Source organism: Eriocheir sinensis, chromosome 65 (assembly GCF_024679095.1).
Source record: "Eriocheir sinensis breed Jianghai 21 chromosome 65, ASM2467909v1, whole genome shotgun sequence".
Taxonomy (NCBI): domain Eukaryota; kingdom Metazoa; phylum Arthropoda; class Malacostraca; order Decapoda; family Varunidae; genus Eriocheir; species Eriocheir sinensis.
This window is the reverse complement of record NC_066573.1, coordinates 8,534,943-8,557,891: the sequence shown is the minus strand read 5'-3', so window position 1 is coordinate 8,557,891 and position 22,949 is coordinate 8,534,943. Positions and strand designations below refer to the sequence as shown.

General features: G+C 47.1%; 3 protein-coding genes across 6 annotated transcripts in view; 2 read left to right on the top strand and 1 right to left on the bottom strand.

The window, feature by feature from the left end:
• LOC126987594 (tRNA (adenine(58)-N(1))-methyltransferase non-catalytic subunit TRM6-like) overlaps nt 1-3,251 on the top strand; it is a 9,741-nt gene extending 6,490 nt beyond the window's left edge. The window contains exon 10 of the mRNA XM_050844707.1: nt 595-3,251. Within this exon, the coding sequence (XP_050700664.1) occupies nt 595-768 (174 nt within the window). The 3' untranslated portion in view covers nt 769-3,251. The remainder of the gene's footprint in view (nt 1-594) is intronic.
• On the bottom strand, nt 1,551-14,663 carry LOC126987595 (uncharacterized). 4 transcript variants are annotated; one of them, XM_050844708.1, is made up of 7 exons: nt 14,338-14,663; nt 10,049-10,190; nt 8,634-8,910; nt 6,792-6,932; nt 5,612-5,736; nt 4,646-4,751; nt 1,551-4,292 (listed from the first exon to the last, which is right to left on the bottom strand). In XM_050844708.1, the coding sequence occupies exons 1-7, from the start codon at nt 14,523-14,525 to the stop codon at nt 4,195-4,197; spliced, it is 1,077 nt and encodes a 358-aa protein (XP_050700665.1). In that variant the 5' UTR covers nt 14,526-14,663; the 3' UTR covers nt 1,551-4,194. The 4 variants fall into 4 exon arrangements, with proteins under 4 accessions (XP_050700665.1, XP_050700666.1, XP_050700668.1 ...); XM_050844709.1 differs by lacking the exon at nt 14,338-14,663 and adding an exon at nt 13,688-14,321; XM_050844711.1 differs by lacking the exon at nt 14,338-14,663 and adding an exon at nt 10,249-11,312 and having other exon boundaries at nt 10,049-10,208.
• LOC126987597 (uncharacterized) overlaps nt 12,285-22,949 on the top strand; it is a 19,262-nt gene continuing 8,597 nt past the window's right edge. The window contains exon 1 of the mRNA XM_050844713.1: nt 12,285-13,387. The gene's annotated coding sequence lies outside the window, so the exon portion shown is untranslated. The remainder of the gene's footprint in view (nt 13,388-22,949) is intronic.

The window sequence follows — 22,949 nt, the reverse complement described above, 5'->3', positions numbered from 1 at the left end:
AGGTACCGGGATGGAACATTTCCATTTCTTCTTAATTATGACAAATCATTATCACCTTTATCTTCCCTGTTTCTTATCTCCCGAGGGCAGGAAGTCAAAATGGTCTTAGTTAATACTAGTCAGGACAAGCCTGAGGAAACACTTCTATGGCTCAGAAAGAAAAATCACTTATTGCTTGAAAATTATGATAAAATATTCTGAAATAAAATCATGTCCACAGTAATTTTTATTTGGACTTTCATTCCATTAATGCTTATCATTTTCTAAAGCCCTATCAAGCAGGGAAAGTTATACTTTTACAGAATCACTGTGATGGGGCTGGCATGCAACGCTAATTCTTCCTTCTGTGGAGTGTTATCTAAAAGTTTTTGATCTTGTGAAGTTTATCATTCTGTTGACACAATTTGCAAGGCTTTAATAGGAGTTGTGGGCACTTCCAGGGGTACTCCTATGACCCTGGTGGTAGTTTGACCCTTCTGTACCATGAACCTCTAAAAACACTCATTAGAGCCAGATCAATCTCCCTCTTGGCCCTTGTAAGTAGTTGATGTGAGAGGCGGAAGCATCTGAGAATACCAACCTTTGTATTCACAGCCCCTGATGGAGCTCTACTCTGAGGTGAGGGCACTGGGAGGCACCAACTTGAGATTGAGCGAGACCTGGCTGCGGCACTACCAGGTCCTGCCGCAGCGCACACACCCGGCCATCAACATGTCCGGCGGGGGCGGCTACCTCCTCTACGGCACCAAGGTCATCAAGGAGCCGTAGACCTTGCCAGTTTGCCCTCGGCTTTGCTCTACAAGGTAAGGTCTCGCTGAATATTTGTCATGATTTCAAAAAAGTTAAATCTTATTGTAATGACATGACAGTGATTAGCTGGGAAATAGTTCAGTGGATACGAGAGAGAGAACGTTGTTTCCTGGTCTTTTTAGTGAAGGTATTTATTTTTTTGTACCCTCAAATACCCATACTTCTGGTTAAGCAGGGGTCCAATGCCTACGACTTGAACTCTTTCAAGAGGAGGGTATCAGGACATCTCTCCTCCCGTATTTGACCTTGCTTTTGGACACCTCTTTTGTTTCTTTTTTAGGAGCAGCGAGTAGCGGGCTTTTTTTTTATTATTGTTTACTTTTATTGTGTGTGCCCTTGAGCTGCCTCCTTTGTTGTAAAAAAAAAAAAAAAAATGTGTGAAAAGTGATGTAAATAAAACTGCGCTGGTTGAAGGCGACTGACTGTATGGCTTTTAAAATTGATGCATTGCCGTCACCTTAAAAGTAGTTCACATGGTGGCGTCTCGTGTTGTGTTGGTCATTATGGAAATTTGTGTCTTCCGCTGGGTAAGGCAAAAACATCAGAGTGAGCTTGCAGACATGAGTGTTACTGTTATCATCTTGGCATGATGGCTCACAGCTTAAGTTATGGGAGGCGAAAAAATGTTCGCCCCAAATGTTCCTTCAGGAGGAGTGTATCAGGACACCTCTCCTCCTGAAATTGACCTCTCTTTTGGCCACTTCTCTTAACTTTTTTGATAGGAACAGTGGTTTGCAGGCTTTTTGTTTTTTTTTTTTTTTTTTTTTTTGCCCTAGAGCTGTTTCCTTTACTGTAAAAAAAAAAAAATCCCTCCTTTCAAGACATCCTCACCTTTAACAAGTGCTTACTCTGCTCACGATCACCCAAAGGAGGTTCTTACTCTGCTGCGTCTGTGTGTTGCTGAAACAATGCCGGTTCATATGTTTTTGTTGTGATCCGATACTAATTTGTGAACTATTTTTGTAATATATTTATATGACTAGGCAAGTGTCTTTAATAAAATATCATATCTGAAGGGGCATGCATTTTGATTCAGTCAAGTTTGATTTGAGGATCCAGAGACATGATGTGGTATATCAAGGTTTCGGTTAAACATTTGAATGAGTTCCTCGCAAGAGATTGTTAAGTAAGCTGAGAGTTACCTCACAGAATGACCAATAAATTTTTGAGTTGGATTAAAACCTGGATAAGCTGGAGGTGCAAAGTTCTTATACAATTTGGACATGTGATGAGGATGAAAGAGGGTGACTTTTTGAAGGGCATCAGTAGGAGGCCACCAGTGGAGAGGTGCTGTTACGTACACAATACACAAGAAATTCATTTAAGCCTCGGGGGCACAGGGGGATGAACTTTACCCCAGCTGGGAGTAAGTCTACCACCAGTGAGGTTGGAAGCAGCACTCTGTCCATTCAGCCAGTAGGGTTCCACATACACAAGTGTTATTTTAGGGGGTCTGTGTCTGATGGGTCATTATATACACATTTTTTTTTACAGGATATATTTCTCTTCAATGTAAATTTTAAGTTACCCATACATATTTAATTTTTGTTTTTTCTTACAAGAAACATTTTCTTCAGGAAATAGGGTGGAAGGAAGTAGGAATTTAAGACTATGAATTTTACTGAAAATGTCCTGCTAAACATTGAACCTGAAGACATCTGGTGCTTGTCAGAGTGTGTGGGGATGGTTAAGGCTCTCAAATTATACCACCCCGCCAACCTGCCGGGAGTTTCAGAGGCCTTGTAATATCATGTTTCGGGAATAACTTTTAGCAAAGCGTCGGATAAGCCTGATCATTTGGCTAAGCTTGTTTCAGACCTCGCCCCATTTCTGTCAGTATGATTTATTAGCAAGATGTGGATAATTATTGTTTATAAAGAGGTGCTCAAGGATAAAACCTGCAGGTGAAGTGTTTCCTGCGAGGCAGCAAACGTTTTCTCGCGTTGTGCAAGGGCGATGGGGTGTGTGGTGTGTGAAGGTCCCGCCAGTACCCAGAGACCAAGGTCCACATGTGCTGTAATTATCTTAGTAAAAAATCAAATGGTGAAAATCGGGTGAGGTCTGAAACAAGCTTTGTCAAATTATCATCCTTATCCAGTGTTTTGTTAAAGGTTTTCCCTAAAAAATGATAATACATGGCCTCTGAAACCCATGGCAGGTCATGTTAGATGGCTGCCTCAGCTGCCTTGTTAAAAATACTTGGTGTTTCTTGCCCAGCAGAATAAATGTTGTGACTTAATAGATGTCTCACTGAAATGGAACTGTACTTATACTCATTGTCACTTGTCATCACCATCATCATCATCATTGTTGACTGCTACACAGAGTCACAGTGAAAACATGAGATACCCGCAGCAATAACCCACATTCTTTAGTTTCTCTCAGAGCTGTAGGACACACACACACACACACACACACACACACACACACACACACACACACTCTAATGTTTAGATCAGGATGTTCATTGTGACACTCACATACATAGCAAACTTTAGTCTGCCATTTAACTGAAAAATACAGATGACATGTATTTCACATAAATAAAAAAACATTGCAGGTACCTAAAAAAATAAATAAATAAGAAAAGAAAATAAGCAGATAGAATTAATCATCATCTATCCCTCTATGATACCCTTAAATTAAATGAGATCCTTTACTCCAACACTACGTAGAGACAGTTATTCTAAGCCTCAGCCGTTGTCCCACAGCATCAGTAATTCCTCCCCACACTGTTTCCAGGACGGCTCAGCTCCACACTTTGCAGCATCACACTTAGACGCTCACAAGGCTGCAGCTCCGAGCAGTTGTTTGCCCTTACAGAAGCACCATTGTTTAGTAGATCAGAATTAGCTACTGATGTAGGTGGTTTTATTGAAAGCCAAGTGATTTTCTGTTCCTCCACCTCCTCACCTCCTCTCCTCACCACCCTCCCATTCCCTCCGTCCCGTGAGCACCAAAACACTGAAGCTCCCATCCTTCACGGTGCCTCATTGAAGCGTACACTGCTGTGCCTCTGAGCGTCTGCTGCATCGCTCATTGTGGTGGTAATTTAACCCAGTAGCAGCGACGGGCCAAATTTGTCCCATGATATTTACCCCAAAAAATAGATGATACATAATCAGATCACAAATGCTTTGATATATATTATAAAATGGTTTGTGTGAGGGGTGATTTTTTTCATTTTTCTCACTTGGAGGGACCATTCAGAAACATGATCCTCGCTGCTACCGGGTTAAGCCACACCTTTGCTACACAGATACTGAGTGTATATGAAGTGAAGCTGCTCAGTACCCAGTCAGACTCTCCCCGTGTCACCTGGGCAGCCCACACCACACCATCATGCTGGAGAATGACACCACCATCAGTAACTTTCCCCAGGTGTCAGGTGCACTCAAACTCATGAAAGAGCATTCCTTCAGCTGCGGCAGGGTTGGCACTGACCAGGGACACAGCGTTCACCGTGGCCTGAATGTGGAGTCCTGAGGAAAGAGAGGTGAGGTTGGTGCAGTGTTCCTGTGTGTGTGTGACTGAGTGTGTGTGTGTGTGTGTGTGGGTGTGTGTGACTGAGTGTGTGTGTGTATTTGCATGTGTGTGTGTGTGTGTGCATTTATGATTTTGCATGTATTTTTTGGTTTAAATTTAAAATCTATTTATGCTGAACAAGTGAAGAAAGTTTTTACAGCAATATTCCACTTAATATCCTTGATAACTTTGAGCTGTGGTGTAAAGTTTTCCTCTCAAACTGATGTCAAGAGAAGTCATCAAAGATCATATGTTACATGATATGAAGCATTGCTGCCGCCTCCCTTCCTGGGAAAGACACGACACTTACCTGTGAGTATGTGCTTCATATTTATAGTGTTGTCACCAGTGTAGGAGCTGAGGCGGAAGAATGAACCGTCTACGTGTGTCACCGCAGCCACGCCCGCTGCTCTGGTCTGTGGGGAAGGAGGGGTGGTCAGTGACCTTGGGTGGGGCAGCAGCTGGGAGGTCATGATGTAGGCAGTCATTTGCTTCATCTAAGAGCTGCATTGGCATACATTGGGCCAGTCTTACAGTCCAGTCCAGCACGTTTGTAAGCTCCCCAACCAAACACAAAACACGACGAAAATGCCTTGTATAGTGTTTTTTTTTCTTCTTTACAGCAGAGGAGTCAGTTCAAGGGCATAAAAAAAAGTAACAAATGTGAAAAAAACACTATACAAGGAATTTTCGTCGTGTTTTGTGTTTGGTTGGGGAGCTTACAAACGTGCTGGACTGGACTGTAAGACTGGCCCATTATCATCATCAGCGATATCATGACAGTTTTAGTATGTAATAGGTATTAGGGTCCAGGCCTGGGAATGACAATATCAATCAAAGAAAATCTGCCCCTTGTGGAGAGCAATGATGCTTGTCGCACAGCAGCCTTGTTGGGATCTCTGTCTCTGGGCCCATGCTCGGAAAACCTCTGCAGCTCTTAATGATTTAAAGTGGCTCACTGACCTATTACTTTTAGTGACTCAGAAGCTGCCTCAGTCCCTTCAGTCATCCAAAATGGCAGAGACTTTGTGATTACAGGCCACGGCTAAGGCCTGTATTCTTGTTATTTTTTATGGCTTATATCAGCTCAGGGTTTGTGAGTTGCCATGAGTTATTAAAATACCAAAAAGGCTTGAGGAATATAAGCCCTGTAACTTGATGCTGCCACCTACATCTCTATTTATGTAGAGGATTCTTTGCTGGAGAATTGAAAGATGGAAGAAATCATCTCATATGTATATCTACACAAGACACAACACACACGGCTGTGGCTCACCCTTAAAGAGAGGAGGCCGGGAGCGTTGGCGTGGAGGTAGCCGCCGCCGTGCACCTGCAGCATCACCGGCCAGCCGCCCTCCCTGCTGGCGGGGATCTCCTCAAACATGTGGACCTGGAAGCACGCTGAGAAAACCACTCGGATTACTCTCTTGAATCATGATCCGGAGCACCTTCCCAGTACATCTTTTTCCTCAGGGAGGTGGCAAAGGATCCTCCAAAGTGGTTCATAGAAAGGAAGTCTTTTCTGTTGCACAGTACTCAAAGGTCCCTGTTCACCTCGTCCTTGAGGAGGGCAATGAATCAGTTGCTTATTGATCTAAGCACAGTGCCGGCCTTCTTGTCTTCAGGACTCGTGTACCTCCTGCACGCTGTTACGCTTTTAGCCTTGCACCCCAGGACGCAGTATGCACCGTTCATCCTGGCTTACCGGGGGAATATCCCAGGAAGGAAAAGAAAGATTTAATTTAAATCCCATTAGTGTAACAGTTGTGCAGATACAGGAAAGGCCCCAAAGTTTTTTGGTCCAAAGAGATGTCTGCTTGGCCTATTGGTAAAGTGTTGGCCTTCCTGCCTCCCCGGCTGCAGGTGGGAATCCCTTGGTTAGGATTGTTACAACCTTAAAGTTGTTTCCACCCTTCATGGCTTCTCCCAAGTACACCAGTACTTCAAGTGTTTTGACAGGCATCCAACACCCCTGGCACAGTGGCAGGTGAAGTGTAATCCTGCAAGCCTCTGTATTAAGTATGATATAGTTATCCACGGGACGCAAGAATGGTCCACGTCCAGTTTCTCATGTGTCTTGAAAAGCAACAGATATCCCCGGCACACCGGCACATTGCTAGGGAGCCTTGAAGAGCACCTGCCTGCCTGCCTGATAGCTGTGGGGCTGGGAGGTGCTGAAGGAATGGCAGGAGGGTGTTTGTCTGTCTGTGACTAGTATTATATATAAGGATATACAAATGGCTAATTGGCCTACAGATGGCAGCTCCTGAAATGGGTTATTCACAAATTTCCTTCCCATCCATAAATACATCTTGATATGTCTTGACTAACTTGTCTTGATAATACATCTTGATATGTTCCTGAAGGCTACAAATAATGACTTTATAAAGATACAGTCAGAAAAACATCAAACCTTAAGCCAACAGTAGTGCGCGACAAACCCAAGGGAAACTCACAGCGGTCAGCTTGAAAGTGGCTAAGTGTGAGGCCGCCGCCTGACGGGGCCAGCGTGAGGTAGAGGGCGAGGGGCCCCTGGAGCCGGAACTTGACATTCCTGGAGCCACTGTAGCGCACTATTGTTCCCTGGACCACCGAGCCTGAGGGCCAGAACAAGGGGCAGGCATGGGGTGAGTAATTCCATCTTCATGTTACATCGCTAGATATTAGAATGTGTCGGTAACAGGGTAAGGTGGAATAGAAAGACCACTTAACCTCTTGACTGCAGATTTCCTACAAGAAGACATCACCAAGCTACAGGAATGGAACAAAAAGTGACCTGCTACATTTCAGTGAAGAAAAATGTAAATTCGTCTTGCAGAATTTTAGTCTTTCCTGTTTCTTAAATGTCAAAGCAATTTCGCATCGTCTGCAAACAGGCTCATGTAACTGCTTACTTTCTCCGGCATATCATTAATATATACTAGGAAAAGTACTGGTGCCAATACTGATCCTTGAGGGACTCCACTATCTACGATTCTCCATTCTGATTTCCCGTCCTTTATCACTGTTCTTTTCTCTCTTCCCCTTAAATAACTTTCCATCCAGCTCTTCATTTTCCCTTTCAGTCCTCCTCTATTTTTCAGCTTCCATAGTAGACTTGTATGTGGAACTTTATCAAAAGCCTTCTTCAGGTCCAAATACACGCATTCTACCCATCCGTCCCTGTCCTGTGTTGTGTCTGTCACTCTTAGGTAAAAGCTCAGTAAGTTTGTTACACATGAATGCCCATTTCTAAATCCATACTGCTTTTCTGTAATTATATTGTGTTCTAGAAATTTTGACCATTGTTTCTTCATCACTTTCTCGCATATTTTACAAACTACACTGGTCAATACAAGGACCACCTCAGCCCTCCGCCACTCCTTCGGTACTTTACCAGTTGATGTTGAGCACTTTATGACATCATGTACCGGTCCAGCCAGCTGATTTCTGCATTCTTTCAGTATGAGACCTGAGACTCCATCAGGTCCTATTGCTTTCCTCTCTTCCAGCTCCTCCATTATTTTATATTATCTCCTCTTTAGTTACTATGACTTCATCCATTTAACATAAGAACGTAAGGAGTCTGCAAGAGGCCGGTTGACCTATACAAGGCAGCTCCTGTACACTCAACCCCACCTTACCTCACCATCCATGGCTTTATCTAACCTCTTGAATGTATCTATGGTATTGGCACCCACAACATGGCTCCCAAGCCTGTTCCATTCATCTACCACTCTATTGGTGAACCAATTCTTGCCTATGTCTTTGTTGAATCTGAATTTGTCTAACTTAAAACTATTGCTATGTGTCCCACCTGGCTCTTTAACTATCAAAATCTTGTTGACATCCCCTTATCTTGTCATCTAGTGGGTCACCGAATTGATTCTTTTGTAAAGAATGTGTGTGTGTGTGTGTGTGTCTATCTATCTCTTTCCAATATAATAGAAAGTCTTAGGTAGAAACGCGGCTAATTTCGATTCTGTTGTGGGATTTACAAACCGACACACACACACACACACACACACACACACACACACACACAAGATCTGTCAGTAACTAGACTTTTTTTTTCTAAGCATCACACTCAGCCTCGCCAGGCTGCCATTCACACCCTTTCTCCAGCTCGCTGTTTTAAGATGAGATGATAACACGAGGCGCAGCTGTTGGAAAGGGTCCTGTATGAAAAGGGTGTCATAACTGCGTTGTTCTGGTGGCGGTGGTGGTGGTAGTGTGTGTGTGTGTGTGTGCGTGTGTATTTACAAAACAGATAAATCGATGGATAGGCAGACAAATAGCAAAACTTATTCAGAACTCACGTTTGAGTCTTAAGGTTCGGGAGCCTCTCCTCCTCCCTCCTGGCGTCTTGATCGGCCATGTGAGGGGCGCGGGCGTGGCGGGCGGAGGCCTTTTGGGCGGCTGTGAGGGTCGACGACGGGGGCGCCGGTTGCCGTGGGGTGGAGCGCCTCGGTGCCTGCGCCTTGGGTCTCTGGGCGTCACCAAGGACTTGTCTGTTGTTTTCCTCTTGTTGTCCCTTATTGAAGGTGTCCTCAATGAGCCTCTGAGGTCCCGGGCTGCCAGGGCGGCGTTCATCACCTGTTGGCGCAGCAGGGAATGAGTCGGGAGTAGGAGGGGGGGGGGAGCGCTGAAATAAGTGTTTATTATTTTCATTATTTCGTGTCATTGTGAACGCGTTGGCCCGGGAAACTGGAGCATAATACTGTCATGAATAGCAACCTCATCCGTTAGTCTCTGAAAAGCGTTCTGTGTCCCGCCAGCCCTTACACGCGGCCCACAAACTTGGCGCCTCACCAGAGACCGGGAGAGGAAGCCAAGCAGTGCATGAAGAGGAGAAAGGTTGGACGTCACACTCAACATTTTTCCATTGACAGATTGGAAGCGATTATCAGGGATTAAGGAACAGACAGAGATTGAAGATATTCCAATCACGATTAAGAAACATCAATTGAAGCGGATGACTGGCAACAGAACCAAATTAATTAACTCAGTGGCAACCCAGAAATTACATAAGTTAGGGCAGGCAGAGAACCAGAACAGCTCCCCCCCCCTCCACCCCCCTTCCTCAGCCTCGCCATTGTCCCCGTCACCCCCCGCCCTGCATGGCCACGGGCGGCGCATGAAGGGCCTTGACCGGCCGCTGGCTCCCTTGTTGCCTGGGAGAGAGAGAGAGAGAGAGAGAGAGAGAGGGAATCTGTTTAGGGAAGTCCACATACCTTGTCCTCAGGTGCATGACTCCTTAATGTAACCCCCTCCCCCCCGTGGCGTTATCAGCGTTGCGGCCAGACAGCCTCGCGGGTGTCCGTCCACTCTCATGGTCTCATTGATCTCCCGGGCCAGCGGCGGCAAGCTGAGGCTGTCTTGTGTGGCTCCCGAATCTCCGTGGATGATAATTACCCTTTCAAAAGGGGGCGTCATAAAAGGAACGGAAGATTGTTTTGTTTTGTTTTGGAAGGATCTTGAGGCATCCAAGAGTTTTTTTGTTTAAAAGTATTATTTCTTAGTTCCGAGGTAGATTTCTGTTTTTGAGAGCCATTTTTTTGCATCGACTTTGTTTTTCTATGGAACAAAAAAAAAGGGGGGGGATCATCTACCATCATACCAAGTATGGCGGCGGCCCCTGCCCGGGTCACGTGTAGTCCAAAATAGATATGATGATGACGATGGTGGTGAGCATGGTGATGATGCCGTAAGCAAACAATGGTTCCCAACTCACCGTGAGTCGGGGCCGCGGGGGCTGGCTGGGGGAGGCGGGGGCAGGGCCGTGCTGGGGGGGAGTGTCCGAGATTACCCCTGCCTGAAGGGGGCCGGGCCGGAGCCACACGCCGGCCATCACCGGGGCAGTTCTCTCTTGGGGCCTGAGGAGGGAGAGAAGGCTTGTGAGAAGGTTTTTATTATTATTATTATTATTGTTACCTCGCTTCTTATTCTTCACGGAAATGGTTAGACATGCAGTGGCTGGGATGTCCATGCGGTGCGTGGGCTGTTGAGACATTGAATTATTTGCTTCCTGCACGGATTCGTCTTTTGGGTTTTATTCATATTTTCAGAACTTTTTTATTTACTTTCCCCGACAACTTAGCAGTAGGATCAGTCCGCCGACTACTGGCCATTGTTCCTGTTGTAACCCGCGGCGAGGCACCGTCGGCCCCGAGCTGCTTGCAGAATAACGGCCGTGACCTCTGTGTGTTGCGGAGCCAAGAAGTTCACTGCCTTTGGCGAAGGTCACAGCGGTGAACGGAGCTCAGGTGTTCCTTGGACGGGGAACACCGAACTCATCCCAATGACTTCACGTTTGATATAGTCCTATGTGATACAGTGTGGTACAAATATATAATTCACCAAGGATGACACCTCAAAGCAGCGGTTCTTAACCCGGGGGTGCCGGTACCCCCAGGGGGTACGAACCCACACACCTGGGGGTGCCACTCTTGTTGATCAATAATTCAATATCTTAATAACAAGGAGGCTGGAATTATATGAATGTCATTTTGTCTGTCAACAAAATTCGTAACCACATGGAGTCTATGGTTAAGTCATGCTACAATAACTGGTAAAGTATATTAATTGCCGTCATAGTTATGTCGGATAATAATAGCCTAATTATATATATTTTTTTCTGACCAGGGAGCCGAGACAAATTCATGAGATGAAAAGGGCGTGGGCACAGACAACGGTTGAGAACCACTGCCTCGGAGTGTTTGCCAGCACATGGTGACGGTGTGGCTCTCCTCTTGCATTTCGGTTGTCTGATAGTAGGCAACAGACTGGAGGCAACTAGCTTATGTATTTCAAGTTAATAGTGAAACTAATTTAACGCCTCCCCCATAGAAAAAAAATATAATATGATAAAAATGTTCCCTCCTCCCGCTTTTAATTAATCTTGACAAGGCTGTCGGCGGCCACTCGCCGCGCGGGCCGTGACATTGCCCCAACGCTGGCATGTGTGCGTGGGTCACCAAGATGTGTGTACCCAGGGTTTCCATTACACACACACACACACACACACCATAACCTTATGTCTCTATTTTTAGCTCTCCCAAACCACACCCCACCCTCTCCCTCCCTCTAGTGGGTAAATTTGTAGCACTTCACCAGTCTCGCATTTCCGAACGAAACTAGTTTTTTTCGGTAGTTTTCGGCCCGCCCTCCCTCCCTCCCTCCGTTATAAATGATTTCCGAGGGGTGTTTATGGGGATGAATTTACTCAGAATGCGGAGCTCTTTCTAATGGTCAGGGTAAGAAAAGCCATCTCTAGACTGGTGTACTCCTACAATAATACCCTCTAGTGTAGCCTATTTACTATTAGTTTCTTGTAATTTTAATTTAATTTGTATATTTTCAGCCTGACGGCTGCCTTACATTAATAAACCTATTATTATTATTATTATTATTATTATTATTATTATTTACATAGTGCAGTGGTTACCACACTCGCCTCACAACCGATAATTCCCGGGTTCGATTCCCTGGCGGAGTGAAGACGGATCTCCTCTGCTTCGGGCCCCTGTCCACCCGGCAGAGAATGGCTGCCCAGAGGTTCGTTACCTGACCAAGCTCATTCGTGGAGGCTACTGCCGAGGGATGGCAAATCCAGAGCGTGATCGGATCATGGTGATCTCGACACACACACACAAACAAACAAACATCACGACCACGCTCAGTACAGTTAGACTTTACACTTTAAGGTCCTGACACAGTGGAAGGTGACGGATAAATCGTAAAGCAGCGGCGCCTTGGGGAACGCTCCCGCCGTGTCAGTCTGCCGTCGGGGTAAGCACTGGCGGCCTGTGATCCTTGCCTTGGGTCCTCCCTCTCAGATTTTTCCCTATATTATTTGAGCCTTTTTGACTGAGGCTTAAAAGCATAAAAAAAAACTGGCCCACGCTCGCCTCCTTACAAGTATCTGATTCACAAATAAATTTGAGTATCAATTGTAACGGCGGCGTGTAGTTACTGGTGTGGGCTGATCCCCCATATATACTCGGGTGCAAGTGTGCATCGCTGCCATGCCCGTGCACCGCTTCACTAGTGTTCTCGTGGCGCTTAATCTCCGGCGTGGAAGGTATTGTACAGTCCGCGAGTTCCTCGTGTGCAGGGCACGGTGGGGGGGGGGTGGGGCCCACGGCGGGGCGGTGGTGCCCTGCCCACTCGTCACGCCACTCAGACAGGCGAAGGAGGACCTGTGAAGCGCCACTTGGCTCCCCTCGACGCTGATGAAAAGTGACACAACGCTTTAGTCTCTCCCGTGACGAGTTCCTCTCATGTATCATGCAATATGGCGTCTCGAGGTGTGTGTGTAGCCTCTTGATCGTTTCCTCTCAAGCCAGCCAGTGAAAGAAAGCTGTATCTCCTCGGCGCCTCCCCCACCACCGGGCACAACGTTCCGAGCCCCCCCCTGCTGCCTGTGTGGTATGGGCACGGCCAGAGCGAGGACACAAGTTGATAATCATTAGCAGTGAAAATTTGTCAACTCGTTGACATCACTAACAGCCGGGAAGCACGAGAAGCATACGTGTTAAATGAGGTAAATGTCTTCGAGAACTTCCTAATAAAAAAAAAAAGATAAATGAGAAGCGTCATAAACGGTGTCATCACTTATTTTTTACATGCCGCTCCCAGAGGCCCCCGCCTCGTGCCTGGCGTAGGAAGCTGTGCGCGCCCGGCCGGCCTGGAGACAACGACACACGATACTTGGCACCAGAGCACCGAGGCGATCCCGTCGCCTCGGTTTATCTGGTCAGGCCGCCGCATTGGAGCCTCTAATTAAGCCGGGTAGCGGCCGTCTGTAGTCACACTCCCTGCTGCTCCGGCCGCCCCGCACAGGCCACGCCACTCAGTTACTATCCCACGGCTCTGACACGAGCGTTTGTTGTGCAGGCGTTGATCAGTTCTGTTTAATTTTCTTCTTCCTTATCGCCGTGGCCATGATCCTGTGTTCATATGACTAGCACATTAAGGCGACACGGTTCGTTGAGCAACGTCGAGAGGACGTGGTCGGCGCCGGGGCCGTGCTGCGGCGGAGACATGCAAGAAGATTATGGCGAGATAATAAGTATGCTGGGTATCGGGTGGTAAAGGACAACGCGGTGAAGGGAAAGAATGGACTTTTTTTTTTTCTTCCTGCTTCGCCTCCTTAATAACAAACAAACTGTTGACCGGACACGGCCGTGCAGTACACGAGTCCTCGCTACTCGGGATCCTTGTGTTTAGATATCTTGTCCGTCTTCCCGTTTCCTTCAGATTTGTGTCCGCAGCGGCTGCACAGGAATTCGCTTTCCTTCATCCAGCCTTGCCGCACACACAACACATCACACTGGCCACTCAAGCCAGAACGGTGACACACCAGACTTACCTTGCAATCACTGCTTCAATCCATGCTGCGAGCACTAACAGGCGAAATATTCCCTGCATACGAGAGAGCCAGAGTTCAGGCCATGTCCCGGCATGTTTCACACGAGCTAGAGTCTGAATGAGAATGGCAGGATTCTCGGCTTTCTCGCCCTCCTCCGTCGTTCAGGTGGTGCCACATGGCGCCAAAACGCTCACTTGCCGACGCGCCTCGCCGCACACTCCTCACGCTGCGAAACTCGCACCTGCACTGGTGCGCCAGGATGGCACATATATTTTCCTGGGGACGGTCTAGTCCCTGCCACACTAAGACGACAACAGAAAGACAGTTAACCACTGAGCGGCTCCCGCGCGGGACATAACGCCTCACCCGCCTCGGGCCGCCTGTCTCCTACTGCATCACTCGAAGATGTGTTCCGGACAGACCCAGCCAGACACACACGCGGGGAAGTGTGCTGGGAAACCCTTGTGAATGGTGACTCAAAGATGGCGAGGTTGCTACAAGAAGCAGGGTATGATTGCACAATAATGGATATAGCTAATCTAGTATTTGTTTCTTTATAAAATATTATATGAAATATAGACTGAGTAGGTTTTTAGCCAAGGAGGAACATAAGTAGCGAGAACTAAACGAGGACAGTGTGCGCCACATGCCTCCCTCTCAGCACGAGGAGCCGAGGCCTCTTTGGTGCCGGTGTGAAGTGGAGCAGGCGATGAAGAGTTCCCAGAACACTCGCTAGCCCCTCGTGTGCCTGACCCTCGTGAGGGGGACGCGGGGCTGGCGCCTCCACGCCCCTCACGCTGCCCAGCCTGAACCATTCCCGTTGGAGGTCACCATTCATTTGTCCGTGTCCGTGTCAGCCCTTCGCGCCTCGTCAACACCGCCGCGTCCCGCCCGAGCCCTGCGGTGACTGGCGGCGATGGAGGCCGCCAGGCAACTATTATCGTGGATCACCAAACACCAGCCCCCCCCCTCACACGCTCTGCCGCAAGGTGTGTTGTTGCCTGGCCAGGGAACTGCGGCAAGAGATAATCTCACGTAATCTCTCGAGAGGATGGAGGTCCTCCATGGCGTGGATATCATGCTTTCCTTGGCAACTCTCTTATCTCGCCCATGTCCAGCACCGTGACTGTCGTTTCTTGTCTTCACGCTCAACATTTAACCACTTTTATATAGCGCCGCAGGGTCAGTTCTTAACTTTTCGCTGTAGTTATGAATTATTCCTTCCTCCCGTCACGCGGAAAGACGAGGAACACGTTGCCAGCAGCCGGTGAGGATTTTCATCCCCTCAAGGGAAATAGTCGGAAAAGTCTAGTCTGCGTCCGCGAAGGGCGAGAAGATGCCGAGAGAAAGTTTGGCCCGGACGGAATGTGTGTCGCTGACTCGCAGTGCAGGGAAAGTAATGTACCCACAATGACAATCTAGAAGCAGCAACAATAGATTCAAGAACAAGAAGAATGCTCTATCACGCCTTTTTTCCCAAGAGTAAGAGCGGGCAGAGCGGACGTTTGCCTCCTCCTTGAGCTGTGAATCAACCCGCCGAGCTGAACACCTTTTGGCGGCTTCCTTCAGCCCCGCTCAGAGGATGGTTGACCCTTATCAGCCTTCGCGCGGGACAGAGGGTCATATAAAACATTTCGTCGCCCAAGAACACAAATTTGGCAAGGCTTTCATAGGAGCTGTGGGCATTTCCAGGAGTAGTTTTATGACCCTGGTGGTAGTTTGACCCTTCCCCTGTACCATGAACCTAAGGAAACACACATTTGACAAGGCTTTCATAGGAGCTGTGGGCATTTCCAGGAGTAGTTTTATGACCCTGGTGGTAGTTTGACCCTTCCTCTGTACCGTGAACCTAAAGAAACACTCATGGGAACCCGACTGACCCCCTCTTTGACCCTTAGAAATGGTTGATGTTTGAAGCGGAAGTGTCTTATAATATTGACCAGAGCCAGGACAGGTAAACCTCCTCACGCGGGGCCGATCATGTTCTCACCCTGGCCATTCTCCTGCAGGTAGATCCCCCCTGGACATCTTACCCCGTGGACACTTTACTCCCCTGCATAGATTCGAGAAGTCTCATTGGATTGATAAACACTGAAGAAAAAATCCGACAAATGGGGATTGGGTGATAAGAGGCACAGAGGAAGTGGGGAAAATGTCAAAAGGGGAACAAGTCGCGGGGAAAACGTCCAAGGGGGAAAAAGGTTCATTTAGGTGCATTTTTCTCCCACTGGGGCCACTGACCTCCTCAAGCAACGGTATAACGGTGCCATGACGCTGCCCTCTCGTGCACTGCCTGGTTGTCGCCACACAGATGCCCACCAGCCGTACAGAATTTGGTTGACGGTCGCTCAGTACCATAACAACACGGAGAAGTTATGAAGGAAACTCTAGATTTTTAAACGCCTCCGGCCCGCTGAGAAGATTAATCCGTCCGCTGTGATTGGCATGGTTTTGGCTTTCACTGGTAGCCTGGTAACGTGTAGTCCCAGGTTTTTCTCTGCCTCTGTGGTGGATAGTGGAGTGTTTCCCATGTGGTATTGGTATGCTGGATATTCCCTCCCAAGATGCAGGACTTTATATTCTTCTTCATTGAGTTGTAGCAGCCACTTTTTGATCCATTCCTGTAGATTGGTGAGGTCTTCTGGTAGGAAATACGCATTCAAAGGGTTAACCGGGTTGTCACGGGTGGATTGTTCCTGTGCTAGGTGCAGAAGGCGGGTAAAACTATTATTAGAAACACGAAAGAGTTGATGAGAATCCCAGAAACACACGGCTACAAACTCTTGAACTCTTAGGACATTATTCTTAAACTATCAGGCTCCCATCACGACAGTTCCCAAGGCCACAGAGAAGGTTTACTGAGCTTCCCCGAGCAATTTGTCCCATTTAATGCTCAGAAGCCCGGTAAAACTCTCACTAGACTCACAAAACAGTCCATGGATACCCCAGGAAATCCCACGCGAGGGTTTTCAGACAGGCGTATACTGAGGTGCCGATACGTTTGGGAGTACGGACATGAATCAGTAATTGTTTTCAAGAGGCAAAGAGGTAAACCCCGCCAGTACTACATAGATTTGGGCAGCCCCTCTGTGGGATGACCTGGCGTGTGTGTTGGTGAACGTGGTCGCCTGTAGAGAAGTTTAACCCAGTAGCTGCGGGGATCATGTTTCTTAAAGACCCCTCTAAGCGAATTAATGAGAAAAATTCATCACTCACGCCAACCATTAGTATATTATATGTATTAATGCATTTGTGATCAGTTTATGTATCATCTATTTTTGGGGTTTATGTGAAGGCAAGAATTTGGCCCTTCGCTGCTACACGGTAAAGCCACAAATTTGACCCCTCGCTGCTACCGGGTTAAATAGACCAGCAGAGAGAGAGAGAGAGAGAGAGAGAGAAGGAAGAAAGTGGCTACATAGCTCAGAAGCGTCACTGGGAAAAACATTCATACACTGACCTTGACTCCTCCTCCTCCTCCTCCTCCACCTCCTCCTCTCCTCCCCCGTAAGAAGTCACATTCAAACAGACCAGGGTTGTTTAGACGGACGGGCTTCCCCTCGACATATTTAATAAGTCCGGGTAATTATTGTACATCAAGACTTTAATTACTACCAAGGCCACGAACACCACCACCGCCTCCTCTTGGGGTTACTACACACACACACACACACACACACACACACACACACACACACACACCGAGATACGCGACAGGGATGCTGATAACGTGGCGGGCTTAAAATAGCTCATCACAGCCCTAATGTATCATCACTCTTAAGGCCGTTATTGCCAGTTACTAGCCTTCCTTCACCTGCCGGCCGTCTCCGCGGTGCATTTACTTCGCTATTTATTCCTCTTTTTCCTTGAGAGGAGTTATACGTTGATGTGTTGTCCTCCACTTCATCTGTTCGTCGACTGCTGTGCTGGCGACTGTGATTTTGTGGGTCATAGTGAAATGTGGCAGAAATGATGTAGACTCCCCTGCAGATGTTACCGCCTGCCCGTTTTCTGAGAGAGAGTGAGAGGGGGGGGGGGGTACTTGGTATTCTCGTCTTCTAATATATACCGAGTCAACACGGACACGCCTCACCTGACCCCTTGCCTGACGTCACAGTCTGGATGACCCGGACGCTTGGCCAGGCCTGTCCCGTTAAGGGACTCTCACACATTCCAGGTCCCCGATGACTCCCGATAAGCCGATCGGGGCCTGACCGCCGACAAAATAGACAATAATCCCCGGACCGGCGGGACCGGCGACCATATACGATTTTCGATTTCTCCGACCGCCGACTGCAGCAGGTCAGTCGGGGGTCGACCGCCGGCCTACCGGCGGTCGACCGCCGGCCTACCGGCGGCAGACCTGCAGCACATCGACGAGCAAACACTTTCGTTGCCACACCCAGTTGGAAGAGTATATAAAAGCCCGTCCAGGTGTTTTGATCATTCGTGAGTTAGACATCGCACTGGATTTCCTCCGCACTCGTGACCGCGAAATTGAACTCCTGAAATTAAAATTATTATATTTATAATAAGCAGCTTCATTCATTCCTGTGCATAAATTCTCTCTCTCTCTCTCTCTCTCTCTCTCTCTCTCTCTCTCTCTCTCTCTCTCTCTCTCTCTCTCTCTCTCTCTCTCTCTCTCTCTCTCTCTCTCTCTCTCTCTCTCTCTCTCTCTCTCTCTCTCTCTCTCTCTCTCTCTCTCTCTCTCTCTCTCTCTCTCTCTCTATATATATATATATATATATATATATATGTGTGTGTGTGTGTGTGTGTGTGTGTGTGTGTGTGTAGACATACCATACTGGGAAAAAGAAGAGAAATATAGTAAGTACTTTCGTATATTACATCTTCAGATTAAATTTAGTCTGAAGATGTAATATCTGAAAATACTACATATATATATATATATATATATATATATATATATATATATATATATATATATATATATATATATATATATATATATATATATGTGAATGTGTGAATGTGAACAGTGCTGATTCAGCAAGCATGCTATCCACTGCCAGCTTCTCTTGGTACAGGGCGGCCAGCGGATAGCATGCTTGCTGAATCAACACCATTCAACAGGAGCACCTCCTAAGCACAACGTAGCGTCTGTGTAACGTCCACCAGCACTGGCGCCATGGGGCCATTTATGATGACATACATTCACACATTCACATTATGTTATAATATACACATTACATCTATATATATATATATATATATATATATATATATATATATATATATATATATATATATATATATATATATATATATATCTTTCTTTTTCTCTCTCTCACCCATTCCTCTTCCTCCTTTCTCTCATCTCCCGCTCTCTTCAGCCCTCGCTCCTCGTCTTCCTCCTTCCTCCCTTGCTAATCCCCAGGTCAGACACAGGTGTTCACTCGCGGTCTACCGCCGGTCTACCGCCGGTCTGCCGTGGGTGTCGGCGGTTGATCGCCGACATTTTCGACACCGCCGGTCGACCGGGCATCGCCGATAACTTTGAAAATTTTAAAGGTGCCCGGCGGTGGTCGGCTGCGTCTACGGTCCTCAGGGTCGACCGGCGGTAGACCGGCGGTCTGCCGCCGACAATCCCCGATCTTACAGCCGGTCAACCGGCGACCGGCTTATCGGGAGTCATCGGGACGGTCGGTCCCGATCGTATCGATGACTCCCGATAAGCCGGTCGCCGGTCGACCGGCTGTAAGATCGGGATTGTCGGCAACGGTCTACCGCCAGTTGACCTGAGGACCATAGACGCAGCCGACCTCGATCAACTAAAATTTAATTCAATCACTTCATCATGCCCTCCCTCACACCCCACTCCGCCGTTTGTAGTCATTGAAATTACAGTCACGCAACAGCACAATAAAAAGACATATTTTTTCATCAGTGGCTTGCCTGAACGCGCTGTGAAAGAAAGCGAGAATGCACATCCAGAGTGCACATACGGCCCGAACTTTAGTCACCCCTGAACTGGCGGGTATTTTTTTTTGGCTCCAAGTGACGTCATCCCGCTGCTCCGCCCCAAAACCGCCTCCTGAGCGTACCGGTCGCAGTTTTGAAGCAGTGACTTGACTTGGTATAGACTTAAGGGGCTCTCACACATTCCCGGTCCCGGTCGCGACCGTCCCCGATGACTCCCGATAAGCCGATCGGGGCCTGACCGCCGACAAAATAGGCAATAATCCCCGGACCGGCGGCTTACCGCCGGTCTGCCTGCGGTGAACCGGCGGCTTACCGCCAGTAAGCCGGCGGTTTACCGGCAGTAGACCGGCGACCATATACGATTTTCGATTTCTCCGACCGGCGACTGCAGCAGGTCAGTCGGCAGTAGACCGCTTAACCTACCGGCAGACCGCCGGTCTACCGGCGGCAGACCTGCTCCACATCGACGAGCAAACAATTTCTTTGATTTTTCATATATTTATATTTACCTCATATATATATTGATACATAAATTCTTTCGTGTTCATAAAACTCTCTCTCTCTCTCTCTCTCTCTCTCTCTCTCTCTCTCTCTCTCTCTCTCTCTCTCTCTCTCTCTCTCTCTCTCTCTCTCTCTCTCTCTCTCTCTCTCTCTCTCTCTCTCTCTCTCTCTACTCCTATCTATCTATCTATATCTATATCTCTCTCTATATATATCTATATCTATCTATCTCTCTATCTCTCTATCTATCTATCTATCTATCTATCTATCTATCTATCTATCTATCTATCTATATATCTATATATATATATATATATATATATATATATATATATATATATATATATATATATATATATATATATTTTTTTTTTTTTCTCTCTTTCACCCATTCCTCTTCCTCCTTTATCGCATTTCCCTCTCTCTCTTCATCCCTCGCTCCTACCTGTTCCTCTTCGTTTTCCTCCTTCCTCCCTCGCTAATCCCCAGGTGAGACACAGGTGTTCACTCGCGGTTGACCGCCGGTCGACCGCCGGTCTGCCGCCGGTCTGCCGTGGGTGTCGGCGGCTGACCGCCGGGCGCCTTTTCCCACACCGCCGGTCGACCGGGCGCATCGCCGATATCTTTGAAAATTTTAAAGTTGACCGGCGGTGGTCGGCTGCGTCTACGGTCCTCAGGGTCGACCGGCGGTCGACCGGCGGTCTGCCGCCGACAATCCCCGATCTTACAGCCGGTCGACCGGCGACCGGCTTATCGGGAGTCATCGGGGACGGTCGCGACCGGGACCGGGAATGTGTGAGAGCCCCTTTAGCCCTCCGTTTTCTATGTTGAGGTATGTCGAGCTGGACTCAACCACCGGCCGCTTCCGTTCATTTGTTTGTTTGTTGAGGTGTGTCGTGTTTTAGGTTTGACGACACTTTTTTTTAACTAAATTGTGTAGAAACTAATGTGTATTTTATCTTTTTGTTTCGTTTTTGTTGTTTTTGTTTTTGTCTTCAGGCTGCTGCACCTGGATACCGCTGTCTTTGAGTGCAGCGTAATTCATACTGTTGTAAATGTGTGTGTGTGTGTGTGTGTGTGTGTGTGTGTGTGTTTCATTTTCTCTTTCTAAAAAAAAATTGCTATCGTCATTTTCATATTTTTTTTTTCATTGTTTTTTATTGTTTTTCGTGTTCTTGCTGTACGTATTGTTTTATCATTGTTGTCATTAATAATGGTCCGGATTATTTTTCGTCATTTTTTTATTATTCTTTATTACTATCGTTTTATTTATTGTTTTGTTATTTATTTTTGTTGGGGTTGCTGCAACTGGTATTCTGTTTATATTGTTCTCATTCTTTTCTTTTACTCTACTTATTTTCACCACCTCTGCGGCAGTATGAACACTTCCTTTCTCGGTAAAGTCTGTGGATTTTTCTCTTCTTTCTCCCGTTCATATTTTTACAAGAAACTCCAGTGACGCAAATAGGAAGGTATTAAAGTCTCTCTCTCTCTCTCTCTCTCTCTCTCTCTCTCTCTCTCTCTCTCTCTCTCTCTCTCTCTCTCTCTCTCTCTCTCTCTCTCTCTCTCTCTCTCTCTCTCTCTCTCTCTCTCTCTCTCTCTCTCTCTCTCTCTCTCTCTCTCTCACACACACACACACAAAAAATGTCTTTATCTGACTTTGGAATGACATTTTCTAGTTAAGTGTGAGAGCACCCTTTGAGGAGGTGAAGCAGAAATAAAAATAGTAATGGTATTCATTTTAACGCGGAGACAAAAAGACGGAAAGATTTCTTCCCACATTTACCCCAGTTGTCATTTCTCCTCCTCCTCCTCTCCCTCCTCCTCTCCTCCTACCCTCATTGTTATTCCGAAGAAAACAATGATTCAGAACCTACGTCAATAATCTTTCTGAGCGGGAAACCCTCAGCGGATGGTTGTTCCTGCAGATCCGCAGTGTTTGTGTTGTCTGCTGTGGTAGACGGTCACCGTTCTTCCCTAAACCTATCAATAGTGGTGTTCCTCAGGGCTCAAGTCGGTATTCTTAGATGTTCCCACCTTCCATATCAACTACTTCCAAAGGCTAAAAAGGAGATCAATCGGGTTCTGAGAAGTGGTTTCTTTGATTCACGGTACAGAGGAAGAGTTGAACTAGCACCAGGGTCATGCAACTACCCCTGAAAATGCTCACAACTCCTACGAAAGCCTTGCCAAATATGTGAGTTTGGGAGCAGAAATGTTTAAGAATATGGCCCTCTGTCCTATCACCCACTCTCATCCTCTTATTCAGCAATGATCTTTCCAAAACGAACTGTCCTATCCATTCTTACGCCGATGACTTTACTTTGCATTATTCAACTTCTTTCAGCAGAAGACCCTCCAAACAGGAGTTACATGACTCCAGACTGGAGGTTGCAGAGCGCATAATCTCAGACCTTGCTATCATATCCGATTGGGATGAAAGGAACCTGGTGTCCTTCCATGCCTCAAAAACTCAATTTCTCCACCTATCAACTCGACACACTCTTCCAAACAACTATCCCCTATTCTTCGACAACACTCAGCTATCACTTTCTTCTACACTAAACATCCTCGGTCTATCCTTAACTCAAAATTCTAACTGGAGACTTCATAACTCTCACTAAATCAGCTTCCTGGAGGTTGGGCGTTCTGCATCGTCTCCGCCAGTACTTTACCCCGCACAGTTGCTATCCATATACAGGGGCCTTGTCCGCCCTCGTATTGATTGTATGCATCTCACGTGTGGGGGGGCTGCACTCACACAACTCTTCTGGACAAAGTAGAGTCTAAGGCTCTTCGTCTCATCATCTCTCCTCCT